We start from the raw sequence: 15456 nt of genomic DNA, 5'->3' as shown, positions 1-15456 counted from the left end.
TTCCATTAAAAGTTCAAAGGGTTTGTACGTTTCTACTTTTGAAAAGGGGAAGTAGCAGACTGTTACCTGTGTACAAATTAACAATGAGAAATTTTATCCTATAGCTCAAAAATTATGACAAAATAACTTGCCCATCCTTGAACCTGTAAGCAACTTATTGAAAACAGTATCATCTTCAGAAATCATGACTCCTCAATCATACTTCTAATTACCAGTCTTCAGACTGATGAATGGTTACACTTCAACAAAGCCTACCAGGAAGCCAACTCAAGCAGAGAGCAGAAGTGATGAAGGAGGGAAGCAGGTTTGCTCTGGCTTCTTCCTTTTCAAAGGGAGCCACCTGTGTAATGAGAGCTTTTATTAACCTGTTTGTGTAACTGGCAGATGAGAATATTTCTGGAGAAAGTGTTTTGTTTTTGTTTTTTCTCTTGAAATCCTAGTGATTTAACTCTTGATATTCTTTGGGGCTCCAGGAAGGGATCCTGGCATTTTCCCCACCTCCTTCACCCACCATCCTGCCCTCCTCTAATCCCTGCACCCATACACCTGACATTTACCCAAAGCTCTGCTCAAATGAGGTGAGTGGGAGGAGACTTGGGACATGACACAGCCCTTGCCCTCAAGGAGCTGGACTAGTAAACTGGGAAGTAAAGTATGAGAAGAGCAGCAGCAGACAGGCCCAGGGGACGGATGCCCAAGGAAACAGTCACCTTACTCATCTGGGAGTACAAAGACGGACTCACACAGGCTGGATCTTGGCAGGGAAGTAGATGTGTGCTAAGAATGGAAGACTCACCTCTCCTCCAATTAACTTAACTACCAAGAGTTTTCCTCGTCGCATCTGATCATATTTATTTAAAAAGGAAATGTCTCCGTAGCCAGGCTTAGTTTTCACCTTGCTCTAATCCTCCATGATTCTCCTATCTCCATTTTCTTCTTCATTAACCTTCATTGCCCCCAAATTCAGCTGCTGCTTAATACTTTCATTTCGTTTTTAAAAATGTTTCTTTTTTAAATATGTGTTTATTGATTTTATAGAGAGAAGAAGGGAGAGGGAGAGAGAGATAGAAACATCAATGAAAGAGAATCATTGATCAGCTGCCTCCTGCACGCCCCCAACTGGGGATCAAGCCAGCAACCCAGGCATATGCCCTGACCGGGAATCAAACTGGCAACCTCTCAGTGCATGGGGCGATGCTCAACCAACTGAGCAACACCAGCCAGGGCCAATATTTTCTTTCTTTTCTTTTTTTAAAAAAATATTTTTATTGATTTCAGAGAGGAAGGGAGAGAAAGAGAGCGATAGAAACATCAATGATGAGAGGGTATCATTAATCGGCTGCCTCCTGCATACCCCCAACTGAGGATCAAGCCCGCAACCCCAGCATGTGCCCTTGATTGGAATTGAACCCGAGACCCTTCAGTCCGTAGGCCTACACTTTATCCACTGAGTCAAACGGGCTAGCGCAATATTTTCTTTCTTGATTCCTCTTTCTTTCCTCAATCTCTGGTGTCTTCTGAGTTATCTACCAGCTGCACTGCAGTTCTGTGCCACTGCAAAATATTCTCTTGTTGGACCCTGTGATGTCCTCTACTCCTTTCTCCTGCTTTTACTCCTCTCCATTTCTCTGTTGGGCTAAAACCTTCTCCACAGGTGCATCTTGGTTGCTTTCCCCCTATATTATCGTGTAGGAGAGGTTCTTAGATGTCAAGTTTTGATTCTCTTACATACTATTGTTAGAACTGCAAATTGGTAAGCTAATTTATGAATAATTTGACAGTTTTTAGCAAAATTGAAAAGGCAGATATTTTTTGATCCAGTAATTCCACTTCCTAACATTTATCTTAAAGAAATATTTTCATATAGAGGTCTGGTGCATGAATTTGTGCACTGGTGGGGTCCAGCCAGCCCTCCTGATAGGGGCCATTGGGGGCAGGCCAGCTGGGGCGAGGGGCTGTGGGCGGTTTGCCAGCTGGCCCTACCCCTGCTCGGGGTGGGGGGCCCTGCTCAGGGGCAGGGCCAGCTGGGGCGAGAAGCTGGGGGCATTCTGGTCATTCCACCATTTGGTCAATTTGCATATTACCCTTTTATTATATAGGATTTGTGCAAAGATGATGGCATGAAGGTATTCATGGTAACATAAATTTGCAATTGGGAAAAAAATCTTGGAAAAACCTACATACCCATAAATGGGGAACAAGTTAAATAAATTATGGTACATATATCCTATGTCACATTAAACAGACATTATAAAGAATGAGGTAGATCTATATGTTCAAATCTTAGTTGCATTGCTCATAAGCTGTGAGACCACGGCAAAATTACCTCACTTCTGTGTGTCCATTTCCTTATTTGTAAATTGAGGATAATCTAAAGTCATACCACCCTGAACATGTCTGATTTTGTCTGATCTCAGCAGCTAAGCAAGGTCAGGACTGGTTAATAATTGGATGGGAGAGGACAGTAGCAGTAACTTCTTCATAAGGATGTTGTATGAACTGAAGGAGTTAATTTAAAAACACACACCTTGTAATTACTCAGTAAAAATGTTATTAGCCATTATTATTACTGAAAAAGAGATATTTGTGATAGAAGAGGTTAAAAAAAAATTCAATCTTGTAACCAGACAACCCAGTGTCCCCAGGTAAATAAGCATATATAAGTGCTTGCAAAGGCCTAGAAAAAAAAGGCTGGGCTAAGAAGTGGAGCATTTTTATCATTTTTTTTTTTTTTAATATATTTTATTGATTTTTTACAGAGAGGAAGGGAGAGAGATAGAGAGTTAGAAACATCGATGAGAGAGAAACATCGATCAGCTGCCTCCTGCACACCCCCTACTGGGGATGTGCCCGCAACCAAGGTACATGCCCTTGACCGGAATCGAACCCGGGACCCTTCAGTCCGCAGGCTGACGCTCTATCCACTGAGCCAAACCGGTTTTGGCATTTTTATCATTTTTAAAAACATTTTTAAAAACTGATTTTAGAGAGAGGAAAGTAGAGGAGAGGGATAGAGAGATAGAAACATCGATGAGAGAGAAACATCGATCGACTGCCTCCTGCATGCCTCTACTGGGGATCGAGCCCACAATCTGGGCAGGTGCCCTGAGCAGGAATTTAATCGTGACCTACTGGTTCATAGGTTGACACTCAACTACTGAACCACACCAGCCGGAGCAACATTTTTATTTTTATACTAGAGGCCGGTGCATGAAATTCATGTACAGGAGGAGGAGGGGGTCCCCCTCAGCCCAGCCTGAACCCTCTCCAATCTGGGACCCCTTGGGGGATGTCCGACTGCCGGTTTCGGCCCGATCCCAAGGATTGGACATCCCTCTCATAATCCAGGACCGCTGGATCCTAACTGCACACCTGCCTGCCTGCCTGATCATCCCTAACTGGGCCCCCTGCCAGCCTGATCACCCCTAACCGCCTCTGCCTGTCAGCCTGATCGCCCCTAATTGCACCTCCGCCAGCCTGGTTGCCCCCAACTGCCCCCCTGATGGCCTGGTTGCCCCTCACTGCCCCTCCTGCCGGCCTGGTTGCCCCGTGAAGCCTGCTGGTCAGTAGTTTGGTCGTCCCTCGCTAACTCCCTGCTGGCCTGGTTGCCCCACGCAGCCTGCTGGTCAGTAGTTTGGTCGTCCCTTGCTACCCCGCCTGCCAGCCTGGTCGCCCCACACAGCCTGCTGCTCAGTCCTTTGGTCGTCCCTCGCTAACCCTCCCTGCTGGCATGGTCGCCCCACGCAGCCTGCTGGTCAGTAGTTTGGTCGTCCCTCGCTAACCCCCCTGCTGGCCTTGTCACCCCACGCAGCCTGCTGTTCGGTTGTTACTGTGAGGGTGTTGTGTCCAATTTGCATATTACCCTTTTATTAGTATAGATAGTTCTATACTATTTGGTTTATTTACAGTAAGCTTGTATGATCCCTATAATTAAAAAAAAAAACAAACACAAAAATGTGTTGGAAGCATTTACAAATTGATGAGACAGAAAAAAAATGTGTGTTTAGCACATTTACGCATGTGTGCGCGTGTGAAACACACACACACACACAGTATATACTCCCTCACTGTGGCTCTCTATTCAGTGTGAACCAAGAAATAAGTGTAAGATGGAAATACAAGGCCAGATGAGGTGGCCAGAGAGGCAGTTGAGAGAATGGAAGGAACTAGGGTTGAAGCTCTAAAGACCTGGATTCTTACACAAAAGGCTTGCTGTTAGGATTGTTGTTTGTTGCCCTGTGACTTCTGACAGATACAATTAGACACTATTAGAAGATTAAACAATTCTGTAGACCAGCTAGCCTAGAGGTGAGCAATCTTTTGTAGCAGGGCAAATTTAGGGGCAGTAACAAAGTTTAGAAGCTTCAGATTTTTTTGATAGAACATTCCAAATTAAAATGGGTTTATTTAGCAAGTAACCTAGAAAAAATGTATATTCTTATAGCTCAAATAATTTTTTGGAAAAAAATGTTTATGAAAATTTTGATGTTGATTTTGAATCTTTATAAAACATTCACATCTAGGCTTATTTGGAAACATTCTCATCTTTGGTGTCTTATATTTGCATAAAGCTTTGGTTCATTAAAAAGTGCATGCCTGTTTATATTTTTCATTTTGTCCTTAAAGCAACCTCTCTAGGCACATGTTTATCATCATTTGAGACCCCCTAACCTCATAAGTGCTATGTGACCCCGATTAAATGTCTATGTCCCTGCCTCATTTTCCTCATCCAATTGGCCTAGATACATAGGCAGGGGTTATTGCACATGCTGGGTTATTTTTAGCAACACTAGCCACTGCAATAATGATCACTGTCCTTTACTGACTACATGTTAGGAAGTATTCAAAAAAATACTAGGCTCTTGGTAAACAGGTTCAGAGACGCTACCCTTTCACCTGGACTAAGAATGTGCCAGCACTGCCACTGGAAGGGCGCACAGCACTCCTTCTCTCCAAGTTTAGACAGGAGTTGAAAGAAAACATCTACTCATGCTGAGATAATCTGGTTCATGGGGTCTGCAATATCCCCCAAACTATCCTTCCTCAGAAGACAAAGACATTCTGATGGATAAAGCCTCATCCTTGATTCATGCTCATTCAATTCTGTGCTGAGTCCTTTTTGAACCAATCACTTTCAGGTTCTTTTCACTGGCAAGGGTCAGAGGTAAAGATAATACTTTCTGTACTGTGAATTAAAATGCCTAAACAAATTATCAAATGAAAACCAAATCACAGTCCACCTTGGAATCCTTGTTTGTTTATGATACAGAGCATTTGGTAAATCCAGCCTACTGTTTTTTCATCTGTGGTCGAACAAATTCAATAAAAAAAAATGACTGGGTAGGACCATTTGATATACTATGTGGGATTTGAAAAGATGAAAAATATACAAGTTCATAATGCAAACTAGCACCCATTTTTGGAAAATCAATTGTTACAGAAACTACTGGTGAACTGTTCTTTAGAAAGCCATATTCATTCCCATCTTCTGCTACATGTATTTTCCTAATTAAATGTTATTGCCAATGCAACTGAAGCATATAACATTTGTCTTCTAATGACTGTTCCGGAGTCAAACTCCCCAGCTTCCTCTTATGCCTTCTTTTCAAGAATATGTGAAGGTCTTTCTAAAACAGTTCCATCTATCATCAAGTATTACAGAACGCCATCTCCTAAAGCTCTCTCAAAAATGATCTGGTTTCCTCCATTTCCCCTATTACCACTAGTCAACGCCACCAAAAGCTCATGTCTGGACCACTGGATCAGCCTCCTAATGGTTCTTCCTAAACTCCTTCTCACCCAAATACAATGAACTCATGCTCCTTCAGCAAACAGAATGGTCTTTGAAACATGCAAACTGATCCTGCTACTCTCCTACTTAAAACCTCCAATGGCTTTCACTGTCCTTAACTTCACCTCAGAGATCTTGTCTGATCATATTCTGCCAATTAGATGCCTCACTCACGATTCTCCAGCCACAAAAGAGATATTGGCCAAGACCTATCCTTTTTCAGGTCTTAGTTCATGTTATTGCATAAGTCCTCACCCAAGCCCCACACCTCCCATGCAGACTTCCTTCGCAGCCAGCACCTACTCAACAGGTCTCCCCTCAGGTGCTCTCTCGGCTCTCTAGACGCCTCCTTCAAGCACTTACCACAGATGTAACTAAATGAGGTGTGTGAATGATGTAGTGTATGTCTCTCATTATTACTTGAAGATCCTTGAAAGCAGGATCATAACTTGTTCTTCATTCATCCACATAGCCTAGTTTAGTTCCCAGCACACAGAGGTACTGAGGAAGTTATTTGTGAATAAATACTACTCTTGCTCTGTAATCTTCTAGAATAGAGGTTGGCAAACTTCTTCTGTAAGGGGCCAGATAATCAATATTTTAGGCTTTGTAGGCCATGTGGTCTCTGCTGCACCTAGTCAACTCTGCCACTGGAGCTTGAAAGTAGCCACAGAAAACATACAAACGTATGGGTGTACATGTATTCCAATAAAACTTTACTTACAAAAAGAAGTGGAGGCTGGATTGGCATAAGGACTAGAGTATGCTGACCCCTGTCCTGGAACCTCCTTCGACCATTCTACCACAACAATCTTAACTCCTTCCCCAATTTTTACCTTCATGAAGGATAGTTTCATTTTACATAAATAAAATTATAAAAGGAAAACACCAACCTCTTCCAGATGTTTGGTCTTCTGCAGAATCTGCTTGTTCAAGGAAATGACTTTCCGATGATGAAGTTGGGAGGTTCCTATTTTTTCTGGACTTCCTTCAGCTGATAGCTCAGACTGCTGTGGAAAACAGGGAGGGCAAATGCAGAAGATTTCATTAGTCCACCTGAGTTCATGTAAGACAGCTCCATCCCTGCTCAGTCTGGGCAGAGCACCCGTGCAAACCCCAGGTCCAGAGAAGAAGACTGGCACAATGATCCATCCCTATCAATGGGATCTGCATCCCTGGCAGAGGCAAGCATGTACAGAAGCACAAGAATATGTAACAGTGGTTTGTTGATAACATATAGGCAATGGAGCATCATCAAAGGGTCTTAGAGGAATAACATCATCACATTAACATCTTTAGAATACAATTCTGGAATTGTCAAGAATGATGAATTGATTTAATCTCATAAAGTATTATAAGCATACTAGAGGCCCAGTGCACAAAATTCGTGCACTGGTAGGGTCCCTAGTGGCTGCCGGCTGCCAGCTGGGTATTCCCTCCTTTCCCCTGGCCACTGGTCAGCCTTGCCCCTTGGTCAAACTCCTGGACGACCTCACTGTTGAGGGGACAATTTGCATACTACACTTTTATTATAGAAGGTGGTTAAAAAAGTATAACCAGTCAGAAACACTTGTAACGAAAAGCAACATTCTCCCAACTTATTTCTCCCCCACCCATGTGCACTTTTAACCATTTCTTATTTCTCTTTTTCTGGTGTTCACAGAGCATAGATTTGAGAGGGATAAAAGTTGGTGATAGACGGCAGGAGGAAATTCCAGAATTATATAGGGAAGGGATGAAGAAGAAAGGTTGGACAGACACAGAGACTGTCATAAGGGAGAGATTTCTGGATCAAGTGAGGTAAATGTAGCAACATTACTGAGAAATCACACAAACAAGGAAGCAGCCTGGTGTAGATTCTGAATACAAATACATGCCTCAAGATACCAAAGAGAAGTCCCCCAAAAAGAAACAAAAAAGCTGACCTTGTTGCAATAGGTATACTTAGAATACTTGTTGGATGATCATAGATAACTTTATTAAACAGTAAATGCCCATGGAAGCATCTCAATTCCAAGCGAATCACTGACTTTAAACCTAAGCGCAACAAAACAATTTGGGTATTTGATTTTTAACAGTGATCATGAGCTTGAAAGTCTGGAAGACTTACCCATGGGGAAGAGATGGGAGAGTGAGGAGGAGGAGGAGGAGAAATCAGATGTCATAGTCATCATTTATTTTGGCTAAGGACTTCCCTGAATTATTCAGTAGCATTATTAACAGATGATGAGGTGTTTTTTTGTTTTTGTTTTTTTGCTTCTTAACAACTCTGGAGGTAGGAAACAATCAGCAGGATATGGTTGCATAAAATAGTAAGAAACATCATTTTCTATTTTGTGGGCAGGCCATAAACGAAGCATTTGGTTTTGCAATATATCTAGCCTTGAAACCTGGGATTTTGGAAAATGTCAAGTAACATATTCCAGCTTATCTGGATTTATTGGAATTGGAGTTACCTTTTAAAGATGCAATTGGGCACAACAAGATATCCACAACATGGAGTCTGGGGAAAAAGAGTTGTTTCTGAAAATCATTTGAGTACAAAAAAGGGGGGGGGGGGGAGGAGCGGGAAAGAGGAAAGACCAACCCTTCTCAATTTTCAAATCACTTGTCAGAAACAGAATTATAATTAAATAATTATATCTGCTCTACTTTGACTGCATCACCCTAAACTGGGTGTTATATATTTAGTTGCTTTTCTCTTGTAGATAATTTCAGATTTGGGTTTTAACACCCAATTAGATTCTTTGACCTTGATTTCTAAAGTGTCACTGGAATATCCTCAAGGCATTTTACCTTACTAGCAGAATTACATAAGCCTTCTATCTCATGATTTATTGACATTTGAAATAGAATTAATTCCCCATTCACAGGAACTATCCCATATGGTACGTCTCTCTGTTTGCTTTTCGGATCCTCTTGAGTACCCTGATCTCCTCCAGCTGCCTGCCTGGCTTTGGAGCAGACCAAGCTGTGGGCAGACAGGCTCTGGGGGATCAGTTCATGTAAGACAGCTCCTGTCTGCAGGGGTGAGCACACATTCATTCAGCACTATTCTGCACTTGGGCTTGGGCTGGATGATGTCTTCAACTCTTAGCAGGTTTACCTGCCCATTAACTGACTTTATGGCCTGGGTTCCAAGAGAATGAAAACTGCATTTTCCACCAGGTTCCACACCATCTTATCAAGTACTAGAGGCCCGGTGCATGAAATTCGTGCATGGTGGGGGGCGTGTCCCTCAGCCCAGCCAGCACCCTCTCCAATCTGGGACCCCTCGAGGGATGTCTGACTGCCCGTTTAGGCCCGATCCTACCGGGATTGGGCCTAAACGGGCAGTTGGACATCCCTCTCACAATCCAGGACTGCTGGCTCCCAACTGCTCGCCTGCCTGCTTTCCTGATTGCCCCTAACCATTTCTGCCTGCCAGCCTGATCACCCTCTAACCACTCCCCTGCCAACCTGTTTGCCCCTAACTGCTCTCCCCTGCAGACCTGGTAACCCCTAACTGCCCTCCCCTGCAGGCCTGGTCCCCCCCCCCCCCACTGCTCTCCCCTGCAGGCCTGGGTACCCCCCTACTGCCCTTCCCTGCAGGCCAGGTTGCCCCCAACATCCCTCCTCTGCTGGCCAGGTCACCCCTAACTGCCCTCTTCTGCAGGCTTGATTGCCCCCAACTGCCCTCCCTTGCAGGCCTGGTCCCTCCCATCTGCCCACCCCTGCTAACCATCTTGTGGAGGCCATCTTGTGTCTACATGGGGGCAGCCATCTTTGACCACATGGGGACAGCCATCTTGTGTGTTGGAGTGATGGTAAATTTGCATATTGCTCTTTTATTAGATAGGATACCTGGTACACACAGCTTTGTTTTAACCCGTTAACTGCCATTTGTCCAAAACAGAAACCATCCCCTTTTCTTTCAGGTGCACTGGAATATTTATGAATTTTAAGTTACCATAATTTTCTTTACAAACCCAGAGATGTCATTGACAAGTCTGATTTAAAAATTGGGTGACCTGAGTTGATATGCGAGGTTTGTGGCTATAGATGGTTATGGTGTACAAAGTGTTAGAACTATGACCTTTGACTTCACTTCCAAGAACTCTTCATGGAGGAAAAAACCAGTAGCTATCTTTATACCTAAAAGATTTCCAGGCTGGCCTTTCTTTTTCTCTCTCTGGCTGGCTATTTTCTTTCCTTCCTCCCTTCCTTCCTTCCCCCCTCCCTCCATCCCTTCCTTCCTTCTCTCTTTGTCTCTCTGTTTCTGCCTCTCTCTCTCTCTTTCTCTTTCCCTTTCTCTCTCTCTCTCTCTCTCTCTCATGATTTTACAGTGAAACTTTCATGACATGTGATATCATTGCTTTGATGTTAATATGTATTTTTTATTGTCACTTGTAAATGAATTAATACATAAGCTATTGGGATCTCAGTAATTTTTAAGAGTTCTAAAGGGTCCTGAAACAAAATTTTGAGAATCTCTACTTTAATCTATGGGGCCTGACGTAATCAGGAGTAATGTATTGGTCCCAATCATGGGTGTGGGCCCACCATCATTTATACAACATTCAGAGGAGAAAGTTCTTTTCTGATTCTACTTTTTTTACTAGACAGGTGATTCAAAAAACCATACAGAGGGAAAATACTTGCAGTGCACAGAAAGACTTGAAGTCTCTGTCCAAATGTACTATTATATCTCCTCAATGATAATATACTAGTGGCCCAGTGCAAAAGGGGATTAATTAGAGGAAATATTTTAATATTGCTATTTGTCCTTTCTCTATAATAGAAGTGTCAGAGATGAAAGAAAATTAGTAAAATGGATATGAAAATCTTCCTCCTGTCAGAGTCTGGGGCACACCACAGGACCCAGAGTCAAGTCCCCGCCCACCGACCTGGGCCTCAAAATTGCTCAAGACCCAGACCCAGCTGGCCCCCTCCCCCATTGGGCTAGATCCAGACCCAGCTGGTCCCACCCTTGTCAAGCCCCGCCGGGCGAGGGGCACAGCCTCAGGTCCCCTGGCCCAGTGCTAGGGAGGGGGGGCACAGCCTGAGGGCCCCCAGCCTGGGCCGGGGCAGGGGGCGTGCCTTGAGGTCCCCTGTCAAGCCCTGCCAGTTGGGGGACGTGGCCTGAGATCCCCTGTCAAGCCCCGCCAGGCGGGGGCGTGGCCTGAGGTCCCTCGTCAAGCCCCGCTGGGTGGGGGGTGCAGCCTCAGGTCCCCCGTCAAGCCCCGTTGCGGGGGAGGCACGGCCTGAGGTCCCCCGGCCTGACGCCCCTTGTCAAGCCCTGCCAGGTGGGGGGTATGGCCTGAGGTCCCCCGGCCTGAGGTCCCCTGTCAAGCCCCCTGGGCTGGGGGGCGTGGCCTGATGTCCCCCGTCAAGCCCTGCTGGGCAGGGGTCACAGCCTGAGGTCCCTGCTGATTGCTCGTTAAGGCTAGTTACAGGAACTCGGCTTCTGCTGTGGGTGCAGCCATCCTGTGTTATGCAAACCCTGCCTCCGCTGTGGGTGCAGCCATCTTGTGTTATGGAACCCTCCCAACCTCCGCTGTGGGCGCCGCCATCTTTGTGGTGGAGTGATGGTCAATTTGCATATTCCCTCTTTATTATATAGGATGTTCTCAGAAACACAGGCTTTCAAAATCCTTTCTCTTATTGCTAGGTAGTAATTCTCATTGCTCCGTGGAGTCCCTTAAATTTGCACCTGCAAAGCTTTAATGTACACTAGTATCAGAAAAGTAAGTGCCATTTCCATATCTGACATTTCTCAAGCCCAATTAAAATGAATAATGTGCAATGAACAGGTCCATAGTACATATAAATTTGTGAGTTCCTTCATTTGCTTTTGAGTCTAGAGATGGTGCTATGCAGCCCTAGCTGGTTTGGCTCAATGGATAGAGCACTGGCCTGAGGGCCTAAGGGTCCCACGTTCGATTCCGGTCAAGGACATGAACTGCAGTTGTAGGCTTCTCCCCAGCCTAGACCCTGGTCAGGGGGTGTGCAAGAGGTAACCAATGGATGTCTCTCTCTCAGATTGATGTTTCTCTCTGTCTTTCCCTCTCTCTTCTACTCGTCTCTAAAAATCAATGGAAAAATATCCTCAGGTGAGGATAAAAAATAAAAAAAATTAGAGATGGTGCTATGCAAACTGCCTTGTTTAATGGGAAATTATTTTTGCACAGAAAAGTCATTTATTCCAGAGCTAAACAGTGAAGAGCTCTTAACCTAGTCAGGGAAAAGCTGATTGCTCAATTTTCCAAACATACCTTTAATTAAGCAATCTAAGTTTTTCATTTCTTTCAATAACCTCTATGCAACTAAAAGCATCAGACTGATGAAGGCAGAAGCATATTTTTAAAACAGTATGTCTCATCTGACATTATGTTCACTGAGAGTCACACTGGGAAGAACACTGAAGATGACCAAGTTGGATCTTGAAAGATGACATAAAATTGTCCAGGTGGAGAATAGGAAAGGGAGCTTTTCAATAATTCCTTGACAGAAAAAAAATTTAAGTCCTGGGGCATCTTAACTGATTTCTACTTGAAAAGTACATTTCTCAAAAAATACCAGCCATATACAAATATTCCATTTGTGTTTACACTGGAGTGAGGGCTATAGAACCAATCTAATTTTGTTCAACCATTTCAGATTAGGAACGTGCTTTCAAAACTACAACATGGATTAGATGACTTCCAGTGCAGATTCAATGTTTTCTAATAACTGACACACATTCACAACTTTCATTCGAGTGGAATCAGATATAAATGTCATTCAACAATATTAACCCAGTTCAAAATAGTAAATTCCTCAGAGAAACAAAAATGATTACTTTAGCTAAAACTACATACTTTGATAATGAAAGAGACCTAAAAGGTTATTTATATAACAACACAGGAATTACTTGCTAATACAGGAATCTCTCCTATGTCACCCCCCTCCCTCCTAAAAATATGGTTAGTAAGCTGTCAATAATAAAGATCCCTATCGCAGGGTGTCCAAAGTTATCTACTGAACAGATGAACTTCAGTTTCTGACACCTTGATGAACCCTCCTATTAAAAACAAGTTAAAATATTTATTTTTAATCTTTTAAAAAATCTAAAGCTAGCTAGAATGTATGAAATCCTGGATGGCCAAAAAACTAGTGAAAGTGGAAATACAGGAAGGTATGTATACCCACTGAAATTGGCTTTTTTCTTGAGCGTATTTGCCAAAACCAGGTGATCTCAACATTTGATTTTTACAATTCAACACCTGCTATGCATAAACCTTGACACAGGTGTAAAAAGGAAAATATCTGCATTGAGATTTTGTAACAACAGATTGGCCCACATTTGGATCTGCAATCTAAATTTACACACTAACGGGATGGTCCAAAAACCCACAAGTCAATACTGTAAGTACAAGCTTGGGCTGGGTGTCCCTAGGTGTCTGTCAAAAACAAAAGCAAATCTGCTATAGAACAAAGCTTCAACTCTAAGCCTCAAAGAATTTCTACAGGTAAATTTCCAAGGAATATGAATTCACAGTCAAAAATCAAAAGCACACACCAAGTCAAAGTATCATGAGCAAGAGCTAGCAAAAGACAATAAAATCAGATGTGTAAAGACTCAAACAAGTACCCACCCATTCTTCCCTGAAGCAATGGAGATTAAATGTAATCATTCTTTCACAGTTCCATTTATCTCATCTAGAAGCATCCACAGCTCTTTCCTTTCTCCTTTTTAAAACAAGACTAGAGGCCCCGGGGATCGGGACTAAGCCAGCAGTCAGACATCCCTTTTGCAATCAGGGGCTCTCACAGTCTGGGGCTCTTGCAGTCCAGGACCGCTCGCTTCTTACCACGGCAGAGGCTCCACCACCACCGCCTGCGCTCACCAGCCATGAGCCCGGCTTCTGGCTGAGTGGCGCTCCCCCTGTAGGAGTGCACTGACCACCAGGGGGTAGCTCCTGTGTTGGGCGTCTGACCCATGGTGGTCAGTGTGCATCATAGCGACCGGTCGTTCTGGTCATTCTGCCATAACAGTCACTTAGGCTTTTATTATACAGACTAGAGGCCCAGTGCACGAAATTCATGCGGGGGGGGGGGGTGTGCCTCAGCCCGGCTTGAACCCTCTTGCAATCGGGACCCCTTGGGGGATGTCCGACTGCAGGTTACCTAGTAGGCCTGATCAGTTGGACATCCCTCTTGCAATCTGGGACTGCTGGCTCCTAACTGCTCACCTGCCTGATCGCCCCTAACCACTCGCCTGCCTGCCTGATGCCCCTAACTGCTTGCCTGTCTGCCTGATCACCCCTAACCACTCTGCCTGCTTGCCCGATCGCCCCTAACTGCTCGCCTGCATGCCTGATCGCCTCTAACCGCCTCTGCCTCGGCCCCCGCCCCTGTGGCTTTGTCCAGAAAGACGTTCGGAATGACGTCCAAAAGATTGTTTGGCTGTCTGGTCTAATTAGCATATTATACTTTTATTATCATAGATGTCAGTATCCTTTGTCATCTTGGCTGTTATCCTCTGCAAATACCCTAGCTTATAAGTGATCTTTCCAAGTACTCCAGATGGAATCAGAACTGCAGACAGAATGGGATCATCCATCCACTTTCCCTGATCTACACTCTGCTTTCCATTAATAAAACCGGATACATAAATATTCTTTTTAAGATTCTTGACTCCTCCTAATGCAATCCCATACATTTCAAAGCCACATTCATATAACATTGATGAATCTAAGGCACAGCTCTGGCCATAGAGCATCCCAGCCAGAATGCACTTAACATTTAGGAAATGTGAAAAAATCCAAAACCTCTCACTTTTATCTCCAGGAACTGCTGTTAGGTTAGATGGTATCTTCATCAAATCCTGAATTTATATGACTAGTTTTCCTGAAACTAAATAAAATAGTTCACATTTACCTTCTTTAAACAATGAATTTATTGGTTTGGGCTCATAATTTCAATCTAAGATATATATATTTTTCATAGCAATTTTTTAAATAATATATTTTTATTGATTTCAGAGAGGAAGAGAGAAACATCAGTGATTTTTTCACATTTCCTAAATGTTAAGTGCATTCTGGCAGGGATGCTCTGTGGCCAGAGCTGTGCCTTAGATTCATCAATGTTATATGAATGTGGCTTTGAAATGTATGGGATTGCATTAGGAGGAGTCAAGAATCTTAAAAAGAATGTTTATGTATCCGGTTTTATTAATGGAAAGCAGACCCTCTTGCACACCCCCTACTGGGGAATCGAACCTGCAACCTGGACATGTGCCCTTGACTGGAATCGAACCTGGGGCCCTTCAAGTCCACAAGCCAACGCTCTATCCACTGAGCCAAACCATCTAGGGCCTAAGATATTTTTGAATATTGATTCTATTCTCCAGTGTACTAGCCACCTTTTCTTTTCCAGCTTTAAATGATGATCAAATCTGATAAAACTAAATCCTATGTCTTTATCCAAATTGATAAGACCCTGAAAGGTATAGGCTGTGACATAAAGCTTTAGACAATTCCATCAGGTTGACAATTCATTAGAAATACCATTCTCCTTGCTGTTAGTTACAGTGTATCTCATTGGTCACTCAGAATTTAGGAAATTTTTAAGCAGTTTGTTAATGCAAACACATTTAGCATGATTCTCTCCAGATTTACTGGGTTCCTTAATCTTTAAATTCT

At 43.5% G+C, this 15456-nt stretch overlaps 1 protein-coding gene across 2 annotated transcripts in view; it reads right to left on the bottom strand.

The window, feature by feature from the left end:
* CCDC93 (coiled-coil domain containing 93) overlaps positions 1-15456 on the bottom strand; it is a 91754-nt gene that overhangs the window by 28319 nt on the left and 47979 nt on the right. For both annotated transcript variants that reach the window (XM_008143458.3, XM_054723224.1), the window contains exon 12: positions 6685-6801. In XM_008143458.3, coding sequence (XP_008141680.1) covers positions 6685-6801 — 117 coding nt within the window. The remainder of the gene's footprint in view (positions 1-6684; positions 6802-15456) is intronic.

The sequence above is a fragment of the Eptesicus fuscus genome, chromosome 11 (genome assembly GCF_027574615.1).
Source record: "Eptesicus fuscus isolate TK198812 chromosome 11, DD_ASM_mEF_20220401, whole genome shotgun sequence".
Lineage (NCBI taxonomy): Eukaryota > Metazoa > Chordata > Mammalia > Chiroptera > Vespertilionidae > Eptesicus > Eptesicus fuscus.
This window is presented reverse-complemented; position numbering and strand designations above follow the sequence as displayed.